Source organism: Colias eurytheme, chromosome 12 (assembly GCF_061535395.1).
Source record: "Colias eurytheme isolate Ceu_HAF_F1 chromosome 12, ilColEury1 Martin Lab GWU primary, whole genome shotgun sequence".
NCBI classification, from domain to species: domain Eukaryota; kingdom Metazoa; phylum Arthropoda; class Insecta; order Lepidoptera; family Pieridae; genus Colias; species Colias eurytheme.
Window position 1 is genome coordinate 7,348,027 of NC_142991.1, and position 14,854 is coordinate 7,362,880.

General features: G+C 30.7%; 1 protein-coding gene across 2 annotated transcripts in view; it reads right to left on the reverse strand.

Annotated features, from left to right (window-relative positions):
• The window catches only part of LOC149904151 (uncharacterized), a 134,135-nt gene that overhangs the window by 20,011 nt on the left and 99,270 nt on the right, over positions 1 to 14,854 (reverse strand). The window contains exons 5-6 of one of the 2 annotated variants that reach the window (XM_090108148.1): positions 3,514 to 3,585; positions 3,152 to 3,202 (exon numbers count right to left, since the gene is read on the reverse strand). In XM_090108148.1, the coding sequence (XP_089964274.1) occupies positions 3,152 to 3,202; positions 3,514 to 3,585 (123 nt within the window). Of the gene's footprint in view, positions 1 to 3,151; positions 3,203 to 3,513; positions 3,631 to 14,854 lie in introns of those variants that run through there. The other variant, XM_090108147.1, reaches the window with a different exon arrangement.

The window sequence follows — 14,854 nt, forward strand, 5'->3', positions numbered from 1 at the left end:
GCGTGAGCTCGTTGCTCAGATTTTTTGCACGATTACGAAATGCTTTGTTTTCGTTTGTTTTATTTGAGTTTGAGATTGTTTGTAGGGGATTATACGATTTAGACGTACAATGCGGAGACGTTCACATGAAGCGGTGAATTTGTGCTTGTACTAGGTGGTATTTAGTTTTTGACATCTTCTTAATATATATAAATCTCGTGTCACAATGTTTGTCCTCAATGGACTCCTAAACCACTTAACCGATTATAATAAAATTCGCACACCATGTGCAGTTCGATCCAACTTGAGAGATAGGATAGGTTTTATCCCGGAAATCCCACGGGAAAGGGAACTATGTGGGGTTTTCTCTGAAAACGCGGGCGAAGCTGCGGGCGGTAAGCTGAATTTGTTTTTAATGAAGTATGAACGTTTTTATTTCATTACTCTCATTTAGATAACCGTTGTATTTTTAATACATATAAGGTTTGTATAGAAGCGCGTTAAAATAAAGTTAGATCCCTGTAGAATATTCAAATAGTACCTAATTAAATAATTACCTAAAATAGCTTTCACACGTGTTAGTACGTGTTTATTCTGGTTTTCATCAGCGGAGTAAAATTAACTTAGGTATAGGCACTTAACAAATTCGCTCAAGTCGAATATCTACAGTTAAATTAGTACCCCATTTCCTTTAAGTACGTGAAAATAGGTTTTAATTATTATACTGTATGAATAATAATTTTTATGTTATTATTTCACACTTCAATAATTTCAAGCTTTTATTTATATTTCTGCTTATCAAGTATATGTTTGTATATCCACATCACGTAAAAGATAATTATTATGTGTTTATTTTTTATAATAATCGATGCAATGTCCAAATTTATACATTTGAACTTATCTAAAAAATATCTATGATCTAAGTATGCTATAGTACTAACTCTACACTTACTCTATTGTATAGCTCTATGCCTTATTTCAAAGTTCAAGCTTTAAAAATAAGGAGAAACGCTCAATGAAATACTTCAGTGACATACTATCATCGTATTTATGACCACTATTGACCTGTTAAAACATGGCGCCTAACGAAAATCAAACAATTGTTCAGGACATAATATATGGCACAATTTTGCTATCTATTTCTGTTGTGGTTATAGTGATAAGAGCGATAAGCGGTATTGGATTATTTCGTAGTTCGTATCGTAGATATTATAGAAATTTGACACGTGGTTTTAAATGTATCTATTAACGGTACATTGAATATGTTGTATGAAAGTTTAGTTTAAGCCTAATTTAACTAACATTCTGCGGTTTAGTGTTTAGTTTATAGATTACAATTTCAAAGATGATTTTAGTTGAAATGCGCCTTATATTTTTTGAACTGAAACTTCAGTTGAGAGTAAAATTTCAAGGTCGCGTCATGGTACTACCATCACGTCATGGAGTAAGGCGCCGCTTTTTGTATACTTATTTGAATTTTCACGTGAAGAACTTTCACTTCTGACACGTGTGATCTGCAGTACACACACACTGAAATACATACACGAGCTCCAGTCAATTGGCTACAGACGCAATTATTTCTTTCATTAAATACCAATCATAATATTAATTATCAATAAAAATAACGAAAATTTTTAACATAACCGAAGCTTTAACGATAGCAAGCCAGTGCCCGGCAAAATGTTTGCATAACGACTTATTTGTTTACATTTAGCGGTAAAGTAAATATCGTTCCGCGTCGGGAATTATTTTGAGGTTTTCGTAGGAATATTTGCACGTAAATATTATAGATTTAAATGAACGATAACGTGCTTGATAACCGGGGACCGTTTAATATTCCGGACATATAAGTTTTCAAGGATTATTTGGAGTTATGTCGTTTTTTAGCGGTTGACAACAAGTCTCACCAATAAGAGTCTATAATAATTCGTTTTATGTTGGAAAAGAAATTGAGGCTTGTAGGCTTGAGTCTGTTTATCGGATGTTCATAGAAAATATTATCTAGTATAGATTTTGCTTTGTTGGTTTAAAATGTATCTTTGAATTCATATTATGTGACGCCAGACCGTTAATGGGGCATGGCTTTATAAGAACATTAATTGCATTCATGAAATTTATTTGCCTTCGACTGTTTCTGTTATTTTGGTTTTTTAGTACAATAAGGCTTATGTTAAAACGTATTTATACGACAATACAATGAATTTCATCTTCAAGACATTTTGCAAACAGAGAATAGGAAGCTGCATTTTCTAGTATTCATATAAGCTCCAATTTTTATTGATATTTCCGGTTCAAATCGGACACAGCCGCGACGAGCAACTAGTTAAAAATAAATCGATACTTTTAATACATATTATAATATACAGCCTTGGTTCTTAATTGTACAATATTGTTCAATTAAATGAAACGCGGTCAATGACTTGAACAATATGAATGCCTAAAGCTTATCTTAAGAATGAGGCTTATCTTAAACAATCTAGCCATTTATGTTATGTCAGTCTTTATTGTTATTTAACGAATAAACGCGCCGATAACTGCAATATAATGGCATCTTTTATAAAAATACTAGCTTTCCGCCCGCGGCTTCGCCCGCGTTTTCAAAGAAAAACCCGTTCCCGTAGGATTTCCGGGATAAAACCTATCCTATGTCCTTTCTTGGGTATCAAAATATCTCTATACCAAATTTCATGCAAATTGGTTCAGTAGTTAAGGCGTGATTGAGTAACAGACAGACAGACAGAGTTACTTTCGCATTTAATATTAGTATGGATGTGAAGACAGTATAATTAATAATGACGTTTTTTTCGCGTATTTAAAAGAAATGATATATTGTATATGGATTTTAAACGTAAATACTTACTAGAGTTTTTATAAGAATTTTGGCATGTCCAGAATATTTTTTGCAGAATTTCTTTATTAAATTATTTTACCTATCATTGAAATCATTTTCAGGAAGGTATTGGAAATATTTATTAGTTAGTTCGTGCAGCAAAAAATACACTTAAAAGTGTTTTACACTACATGTGAGTAATTTTAGGTAACAATATTAACCTTATTCAATTTTAATAATAAAAGAAAATCATAAAAAAACACATTCAAATCATAAAACAAAAATTGAATAAGGTCAATATCGGAACGAAACAAACAAAAAGTAAAATAAAATAATAGTCACCAAATAATTGTCTATATAAATCTCGTCGCCTCCACTGCCTTTACCTATTTCCTGTCAAAATTATAGAAACGATTTAGATATAAAAAATATGTTTAAAACTAATATAACATAAGAGAAATTATAAAAATGACATTAAAACAAAGATAAGTAAAAATTTTATATTACAGAAATCCGTTTCAAGGCAATTATATTACGAAACATCAATTATTATTTGAACGTTATTTTTAGCAAAACCTTTTATCCTTTTCCGGCCACTTAGCAGCGAGCGTGGACACTGTCAGGCTGTCAGCTGTTACGGAATTTCTAAAAATTCTCAACGAATTTCCAAAATAAAGATAGATAATAATTATAAAAGAACTTACCTCAAATGTATTCACGCATTGTATTTCAGCTTGCGAAGGTGAACCAAATAGCTTGAGTTCTTGAAAAGCACCCTGTAGTATAATTATTGTTAACACTTGATTCCACACAGGTTTCATATCGGCTGACAAATTATCGCAATGCACTAATTTCCATTAAAACGTAAAACACGTTCATTTAGCAATATATTAAAAAGTTCCGTAAAGAATTTAAAGTAATAATACTGTTACGATCGATCAGAAGCTCCTTCCAAAATTCATTTTAAACTTCAAACTTATGAACCGGTTATAAAGTTATAAGGATGATTTTATTTCGCATATTGTAAGGGACTTATAAAACTGCAAATGGCAAAGATGCGTGCGCCCGTGTCAATCAACGCGTGCGCTGCGTAACACTAATTTTAAAACGAACCACTGTAAGAGAAGCCCTAACAACCACATTATATTGCCACCTGACATTCCTGTAAAAACCCAGCGAAGAATCAGTAATCACAGGTCAATTTATAATGGACGTGCGATTCCCTGAATGCGATTGCCGTCATAAATCAGAATTGATACCATTACGATCGCACGACTTGAATCTTAATGCAGAAATGGATCTTATGCGATGCAGAATGTTTAACTTCTTGAATTAATATTCTATTTAATGAGGTCCAATTAAATACTCATTCAGATATTAAGCAAATATTAAACGCTGTCTCGCTGAAAATATAATGAAAAGTAATTAAAAACTTACTTTATGCCGAATCGGCGATTTCTATTAATTAGCAATTTCGATCCAACAATTTTAAATATGAAAGTCTGGAATATTTTTTACTGTTGCTATAAATTAAAATATATTGTATGAGATGGTAGAGATTTTGTACGCTAGTTATAGAGTTCAAAGTTTTTATTATACACATAGAATAGCGTACAAAAAATAAATAAAAAATATGTAGCAATAAAAATTGGCAAATACCACATATTCGACGAACCAGTTTGCCAGTTTAATTTAAGTCGTGAATTTTTCAACTAATCAACTTCATACAAAAGGTATACCTAGCCTGAAACAATTTTTCGATTTCGGATTTTAATTAAAAAATACGTCGAGGTATACAGCCCATTTTCATGACATCAAAGGCACAGAGTAAATAATATTTCGTGGTCAGATGTGGGATACACCGGGACAAAACGTTTTAAGTTTTAACGAGTTTGTTGCCATATTTGGTTGTGAAAACTAATTGAATTTTTGAAATGAATCGCTATCACATGCATTCCACCTTTGAAGGTGTTATATTGCTATTATTTTCTTCGTTGGTTGATTCAATACTTCTGCAAAGACGATAAAATGACTATAACAGTTCCGCTTTTACTATAGAAATAAATGTTATAGGGAAAGGTTTACACATGAATCAATACAGATAATTCTTCAAAACGCCCATTCCCATTATATTAGAGCTCATAGCATATATTACCGGCCTATTGTTGAACTATTAGACCAACAATAGTATTTAGTATGATATATTGCGTGTTTCCCCTATTGTATCGGATTATATGACATTAATTGCAGTAGAATGGTAAATCGCACATACATACAATGTACATACACATAATACGTTATTATCGTTTATTGGATCTATCAAAGAATGTAAATAAACGCTCTCGTAATAATTTAAAAAACTTAAATTATTAATTTGATTTATCTATTCTCATATTTCTAACTTAAAGTTTATCTACGAATGTAAATGAATAAATAGACTAATAGTTAGTGTAATGTATCGAAATAATTTAGTTTGATAAAAGAAGAAGTAGAGACAGTAAGAGAGAGAGCTGATATTCAAGTAAATTCCATGATATAGTATCTATGATAGTTTCCATGTTACTCGAAAAGTCATTCGTTTCACATGCGTTTCGATCCTATGGGATTCCTTTCAGGTTATGAAAAGCAAGAGATTGCCTCACATACCTATCTGCGTGTAAACATTGAATAGGTAAGATGTTGTTTTATTCCGCTGTATTGAAAAGAAAGTAAAGGGTACGGTCTCTGTCTTCAGGTATAAGATCGGAAATGTTTTATACTTTATATAAAACTCCCAATACTCCAAAATAATGTTTTCAGGTAGGTAAAAATAATTAAATACGTAAAAATATCTATCTATTCTCGACCATATTTTGTAATAAATATAATAAAATTTTATTTAACGTTCATTCGTCAACAAGCTTTTAAAAAACTATACCTCTATTTACAATATATAATTATCTTCACAATTCTGTGTCTGTAACGTTATGAAATAAATAAATTAAAAATGCTGCTGCGAAAAGAGTAAAAATATAAAGCTAAGTTAGGTCTCGAAGATTAAGAGCTACCATCTATTCCGGGCCATTTCAGAAAACATACGAATGCCATTAATTTTATAGGTCACAAGATTTCCTTTAGCGCACCACCACGTAACCACGGACCACTGTATCAAGACCCCTTGCTTTATTCTAATGTTTAATTTTCCCTCCGTACATTTAAAGTATCAAAATTTAATAAGGGTCTTTGTGAATTGGTTGAGATATAATAACGTTGTAGGGTCGGTCATTTTGCTAGGAGAGGTCTTCTCAAACGGCTACTTTTATTTGAGTTCGATTAAAGCTATATTATTTTATTAGGGCGTCTTTACTTTTGCGGGATTGATGGAGCATCACCGGAAGGAGTAGAGGTTAGAAGCATTGTAATAAATATTTTTTTTAATGTTTTCAGTTATTTCAGTAATTCTACTTAAGTATTTCACATATTTTTTTTCGTACGATAAGAGCAGTTCTATGTATGAAAATTTCTTATAAGCTCGACGAAATTAATTATAATCCCAGTTGAATGTATAAAGTTCTAGAAGTTTTTATTTTACACTAATTTATAGTCAAGTTTAATAAAATATTTTCTTAATTTATTTGGTACGATGTCTGAAAAAACTACCAAATAAATAAAATCAAAAGATAGGTAAAGAATGTTGCTATCGCAATTAATGGTGTCATGTTTTATAAGGTAAGTAAGTACTAAGGTAAGTACTAAGGTAATACGCACGTCAACACAAGTACCATCAAAATATTATGATCTATCCACAACGACTAACAATTAATTCAACTATTGTTGCTACAGTACTCACACTTTCAACTATCCGAGGCGCTGACTTCCACTGACTATATTTTTCAGCCGTTCCAGCCCTATTATGTTCCGCTCCATCCAAAACTCCTATGGTAGATATCACAGCAATTCCAACACCCAGTATTATCAGCAAAACAAATGAACACATACACATTTTGGTTTTATTCGATATCACCATAGCCATTTTGAAGTTCAGTTAAATTCGGTTTCAAAGATATCACTATAGAGTCATATATTTCACTCATCACAGTTCTTTAGCACAAGGTTTCGTTTTGGTAAATACGATTTAAATTTTAAACTTTCACATGATTGTTTTTATATTGTTAAGTTAATGTTCAGACTTGCAAGTTTAACTGCACGCCATAATTTACTATTTAGAATTGCGATTGAATTTTGTTGGATTTTTCTTAAAATTTCCTATTAAGTATTACAATTTCAGAGCATCATAAAATATTTATTCAGAAGACATAACAATGTTTAAAAGTTGTTTACAAAAATATGAAGACATGAAATAATCAGCGCCTGGAAAAAATAAAATGCAATATTGTACAAATGAGTTTCACAGGGCGTAGGTGCTAGGCGCTTGTAAAGTTTTTGCACCTACACGAACTTACAAGAAAACATATTGACGTGACAACGTCTTATAATTCGATTGAGCCGGCTGCACGCACGAAAAAACATGACACATGCGGCGTTACCTCGCTCTGAGGCGTTCCATGTAAGGCTTGAAGTGCAAGCGAGAGCGCGGAACGAGCGACAAAGAAGCACAATCGGACGTTGTCACGTTCAACCATCGTCAGCTGTGATCGTCAGTAAACCGACTTTACTGACAACCAATTTTTTTACAACATAAGTAGATACACGAGTTTTGCACCATAAAATAAATGTTAATTGTGATAATAATTCGTATTATTTTGAGTAAATTACATTAGCGTTTGCTCTTAATTTTTGCTCTCCATATTTCAGAGGTTTTTAAATATTTTATTACGTACTTACCAATAATTAGGGATTTTAAATTGTTTGTACAAAAATTTCGTTAATTAAACAAACAAAAGGTATCTATTAGATACCATTGTTAGTTAAATATAGATAGATGTTTTTCTATTATATTAGAAAAATAAAGGCTCTACAAATTGAATATAGACGTTCCATGCTCTATGCCTATAAACTAAAAGCATGTTTTTTACGAAAAATGATGAAACAAAAGACAATCAATAATTAAACGAAACGAAACTTTTTAACCGACCTATAACAATATACAAGTTCAATTGAACATTTATAACATATGGTACTTGACTGAAATTTAAAAGTTATGAAGTCTAGACAGGTTGCGTACCTATTGCCATACTTTAAAACTTCAAGTTGTTAGCTTTAGAGTTTTGTAGAGATTATTTAATTTAATTGGACACGAGTTTAAAGTTTAACAGCTGTATTAATCTGTTACTGTTAATAATTAATTTTATAATTTCACCATTCTAAAAAATTGTAATTGATACATTTCTATTATTGAGTGGCATAACTCACGATTCTTTATCTATGAAGATACATATAATTATATAGAATATAGATATTACCTAATGATCGTTACAGACTACAGTAAAGCATTTTCTTAATTCTTTTACAGATTCGCGTTGGTAACATAATATATGTATTATAATAATGATAATATATTAACTGATGATTTATATCGTTTCGAACAATTTGGCCGAATAAGCTGTTAGTTCTTAAATTTTTAGTATAAATAAAACTGACTTTACACAGAGCCTTCATCTCATTTTTATAAAATACTAGCAGTCCGCCCCGACTTCGCCCGTGGTACATATTTACGTTTTCTCTACGTAAGAACCATCCTCGTACTTCATGGAATATAATAAAAAAAGAATTATCGAAATCGGTTCAGCCGTTCTCGAGTTATGCGCTTACCAACACATTTTGCGATTCATTTTTATATATAAGAAAGATGACAATATGATGGAAGTGCAGTGAAAGTTTCAAAATTATTTTTTTGGATGTTAAATAGTTTTTAAACGGACTTATTCTTCATTAAATCGGTATGTATCAACTGCTAAGACGTCCTTGAAATAAGTATTTGAGGTCGTTTGTTGCCATGAGACCTATATACATATAATAATATCAGAAATCCATTAGTAATAATCTATCATTATAGCTTTCAATACATATCACGTCTAATAGAATTGCTTTGAGTGCTTTGTGCCAGACAACCAAACAGGTAAGTATCTTCAATTTACTTCAGAAATACACGTAGTGCGTAGGAATGTATAAATTTTCCATACATTACAATTTACAATAGATACCTACACAAGATCAAAAGGAGATTAAATCCTACTTATTTTTATAAGTACAAAGGTTTTGTTCCCTTTTTATAGAGCAAAAGAATTCGATTAACTTTATTTTCGATTGACGTTTCAAATAATTGTTACAGATGGTTATAAAGATACAATATACGAAACATAAGGTCTTTGTATTCTATAGATGTAATTGAAAGATTAAAGAAACTGTAGATGAGTCTGTATTGACGCAACAAATACCTGCATACATTATGTAAGTACAACAGGAAAAAAAAATCTACAACCAACAAAACTGAGGGAATAAATTATTTCACATTAGTAAACACACCTGTAACGAAATTTTAAAAGTATTTTTTATCTATTAAATATAATAATTTCCCTTCAATAATTTGGGTGTTACAAAATATTTAGATAATTTTACAACCCTCTTTACAAACATTTTAAATTTCATTATGACCAAGAGTTCAAGGCTTTATTATTTGCTGCCACTTTACTGAAAGCTTTCAATTTATGATTTTATTTTAGTTACATTGAATAAACGATATCGACTTTATTTTAAAGGGCAGATTGAAATGTTTATTATTCAGTAATTGATTATTTTGCATCGAGTTTAGAAACCATTTTGCATTTAATTTAAAATCATGTGTACTTTCATAGTTACAAATGTTATACTTTAATGAGAGCCCACGTATGTGAGGCTAGTATGGTGTGTGTGTGTGTAGGTTAGAGCTACCTATTTTTGTGCCTACCTACATTCTACCTATGTTATAATGTGTCGGTGCTATACTAAGAAAATAATATGAGAATATATTATAAGCATTGTAATGCTATATTAAACTGTTGGATGTTTTTATAATCAAATATTGCAATAACATGGAATACAGCGTAACACATCACAATAACACTGTATCACGAATAAATTCAATTTAAAAACACGATTATGTAAAATATGAGTAACAGTTTTTTCATAAACAAGATGAGTAGGTATCACAAATATTTGTCACTGATATTAAAATTGAAATTACGTAGGTATAAAAACAATAATGATTATTTATAACCACACAAAAGTTTAACCCGCTATGCGTACGCGTATTAAAATCGCGTGTTTCGGCACATCGCTACGCTCGCTAAGTCAGAACTAAAATCTGGCAACATCAGCTGTAACGAAGTCGATATCTCTGGCGACGAGTTGTCTGTGATGCTGACCCCGATCTAGAAGCCCATATAACTCCAAGGAGTTTACTTATTAAGGAACGGGACGTAACTCTTTAGAATAAGCTACAATCGGCTAACGCTCGGGATTTAGTTTAGTAAAGTTAAGATGTTTATTTGATAAGGCTATAGTATTAAAGATATTGACACGAGTCAAAAACAATTCCAAAAAGTTCGATGACGAGATAAGCTTAGCAAAGTTGAAGGAAGCTCTGTCGTGTTTTGGCTTTTAGACATAATAATATGAATACCTATAAGGTTTGTATTGTTACTAAATCTTCTGATGAATAGAATAGTAGGTATCATAGTTTTCAGTGCAATTAAGTATGCATAATATAATACACATAATTCAAGTGCCAATAATATATTAAAATTAAAAATTTCATAATTGTGTCTCTATCGTTGTGTCTTTAATCATTACATAAATCTTATATATAAAAATGAATCGCAAAATGTGTTGGTAAGCGCATAACTCGAGAACGGCTGAACCGATTTCGATAATTCTTTTTTTATTATATTCCTTGTAGTACGAGGATGGTTTTTATGTAGAGAAAACGTAAATAATAAATATGTACCACGGGCGAAGCCGGGGCGGACCACTAGTACCTTATATAAATATTGTTCTGTTTGGTATGTGTAATAAGAAGTCCTGCATCAATAAATATTATATGAAGTCTTTTCATAAAATAAAAATAAGATTTTATTAAAGCTGTAACGAATATAATATTATAGTATATTTTGTATCATATTATAGCATTTCTGCGAAATTGTTTATTGATAGATTCCTAATTATAATTCTATTAGCTTATTATTGCTTTCATACCATGAAGAATAATTGTTTTCAACACTATACCCTACTCGATAAGAATTAAAAAAAAGGGTTCCACATTGTGTATGGCAACCATGTCTTATTCATCGTTAAGGCAATGCGTTAGTGAAATTCAAATTTTTGGCACGCTCACAAGAAAGGTTCACAAATGCTGTTAAAGTCAATAATGGCGTCACCTAGACTGGGAACCGACCTCGTTATCTGAACAGAACTATGATTCGAATAAATATTTTTATAAATTACGTAATTTAAATAGAGCTTATTGAACTACCTTAATCAGTGTGTTTGTTTATGTTTGAAAAATGCAATTAAAACAAGGGATAAAAGGCAAGATTTTAAAGACAGATGTAGATATTAATTAACATCTATAGTCTATGACGATCTATTAATCTGAATATACGTTATAATATTATGTTTCTTTTGCTTTGTACGATAGAGTAAATAATGCAAAATAAGATAGATTCCTAATTATAATTCTAGTATAGTAGTTCTCTTCATCTATCATAGTAGTTCTCTTTATACTATAGATCTATGAAATATATTCATGTTACAGGAGTTAGTTATTTTATTGATCGGATTGGTTTTAAACTTTCCTAAAGTCTATATTTGCTTTATCGAGCTATGACCTATTTCGTAAATATAAAATATGCAAATGTCTCGAAATGAAAAATATATTATTGCATTTATTTCTGAGCTGTTATTGTGATGTTGATACATTAATTATTTTGTGAATGATGTATTTATTTGTACACGTGATATCTCTATTTACTTTATAACTACATTAAAAAAGCGAGAGGCTGTTTGTTTGAATAGATGCATGTCTGTTTTTTATTTGGATACTCGAGTGAAACCCTACATTATATTATGATAATATTATTATATAAAAAATAATAGTTCAAGTAAAAATATATCCACGCCGAAAATATTTACTAACATAACTATTTAATCTTTCGGGGAAAACATTTAAGTCCGTAAGCAAACGTGCCTTACCTGGGCTTACATTCCTCTAAAACTATGCGTATATTTTAGACGAGGGTCTTCAAAGAGATTACTGGGAAGGCTATAAACATTAGATCATATATTTTGGTATTTATTCTATTAAGCCTGTATAAAAACATAAGATTTTTGGCTTTGCAAGATGATCTTGTAAAGTTGTTTGATGTGTACCTGCAATATATTCGAACAGTCTTTTGAAAGAATGATATTATGATGTCATTTGTATTTTTTTCAATAATTGCCAATAATATGTTAATTGTATCTTATTAGTACCTTCCTTATTAGTTGTAGACGGCGATGTTTTGTTTTAATCTATGAACAATAAAACATAATATTCAAGATTTAATGTAATACAGAATATCTACGTATGCTAAAGTACGCTTTATATTTTAGAAAACTTTTAACGGTTTATACATATCATCGGCCTTATTTGACACTCCGTCCCTCGCGGCTCACGTATAAGGGGCGCGCGCGGTTCGCGCCAAAATCAACGTCAAAGTCGCGTTGACAGCTGTCATTAACATAGTTGCCAGTTAGAAATTGAATACAACGTGCGCGCGGAACCAGCGACGGATCTAGACTGAGATGAAGATGTAGTCCACTTCCCACGCTAAACATTTGCCAAATATTCAAGTCAAAATACAAAGCAGAAGCATTAAGTAATTTTGTAAAGCGGGAAAAGAAAATAATTGTTTTGTGTTAAAAATCGAACACAATCTTTTGTTTTAAAATTTTTATTAAATTAGTTAACTTTATTTAAAAATTTTAAAATTTATTTTTTGTTAATTACGTTGCTAGTATAAACAGATTTCAATACTTTCAACCTACATAATGTGAGATTGCAGGTAATTATTAAGGCTTATAACAATTTTAAGTAGGTAGGGCAAAGATGGATCATAGACACAATAGACAAAAATAGTAGCTAGAAGTGCTTCTATTTTTGATCAATCCTTAATAGGATAAAACATGGAAGCTAAGTGTTCATTAAGCTTTTTCAACTACAATTACTAGTTAGAATAGAGTCGTTTTATTTAGTTGTAGTAGGATCTTAATTCCATGTTTATCATGCGTCTTTATTTATGCTAATATTATGAAGGTAAATTTCAAGCAAACAGACAAAAAGATTTTTTGTCTGTTTGCTTGAACGCGTTAATTTCAGGAACCACCAGTCCGTTTTGTAAAAATATATCACTGATAAATAGTTCATGTATTTAGGAAGGCTATATGCTATAATATTATCCCGCAAAGACCAATAAGAACGGAGCAATGCGAGTAAAACCACAGAACATATAAAAGAGTAATCTTTATATGTTTTGTGAGTAAAACCATGCATAATAAACATAGGTATGTAACAGCTATCTATTAACAAGTCACCTGTTACCAAAACACAGGGACGTCTGGGAAATCTTCAAACGAGTTCAAACATCACGAGCTTTCGACACTTTACTCAACCCCCGCTCTTCAAATAACACCACTACAAATAAGTACCTACATAATAACATACCCCACGCAAAGAGAATAAACATAACGGTCATTAGTGCACCGTTCGATAACTATTTACATGATGCGTCTATCAAATTGACTGAAACTTAATTTGAATTGATTTGATTTGAATGTTGAAAAACAATGTCTTAAAGCCTTACTTATAATGCCTATAAATACTTGAAACGTTTTAAACATTAGACTAAGAAAGCTACAAAACTAAAATAGAAGGTAAAGTTCGATTATTATCAGGGGGGATTATATTTATAGTAGTAGTAGTAGTAGTATTTATAGTTACATTTCATTTTAAGCAGTTTACACAGAGTAGGCTAGGAGCTTACTCTAGAATTCATGTTATTTTCTAGGATAGACAGATTTTTTAGTACGTATTATTATTTGATACTCAAAATATATTTATAAAAAGAAAAAGAAACATTTCAGTTTTTTCATTGTTTACGACTATGAGAATTGCCTTCAGCTGCTTAACAATGTTCAAACAAATTGGATTAACTTTAAGTCGATAGCTAGATTTCGTTTTTTCTAGGAAATAGTTCACGATTGCTCTTTCGTTTAAAGTTTATATTTTTTTTGATTGAAGGATTAAAGTATATTCAATAAATTGACACAATCTTAATAAAACGTATATTTCGCAATTGAATATAATAATGAATTTACCAATCATTATAGAAGCTTTTGACACAAATAATAAGAAACTTAACCTTCATCTCAGTTACCGATGGCGAAAATTAGATCAAGAAATTAAGTCGGAACTTCGTTATTTCCAATAGCATGTCTAACAAAACACTAAGATATTTTCAATACTATAAAGGAGTTTTATGTATAAAGCTAATAAATAAACCAATTGTTTGTGTATAAAATACTTATAATAACTAAAACTTATACTAATAAAAAGTACATAAAAGTTTTTTAGCTACAGGCATGATAAATTTTTAACTTGAGTACCTAAGTATTATAATTGCGACATTGTTTTCTTAAAAGTTTCATAAATTACTAGATTTCCGCCCGCGGCTTCGCCCGCGTTTGCAAAGGAAAACCCGCATAGTTCCCGTTCCCGTGGGATTTCCAGGATAAAAACTATCCTATGTGTTAATCCAAGTTACCCTCTATATGTGTGCTAAATTTCATTGTAATCGGTTCAGTAGTTTTTACGTGAAAGAGTAACAAACATCCATACATCCATACATCCATACATCCATACATCCATACATCCATACATCCATACATCCATACAAACTTTCGCCTTTATAATAGTATTAAGATTAAGATTAAGATACGTACCGAACTTTCTTGATGATTATTATTTGTTTATTAAGTAATGGTATAAGATTACGTTACATTACTTTATTATATGTATACTTGATTTATTAA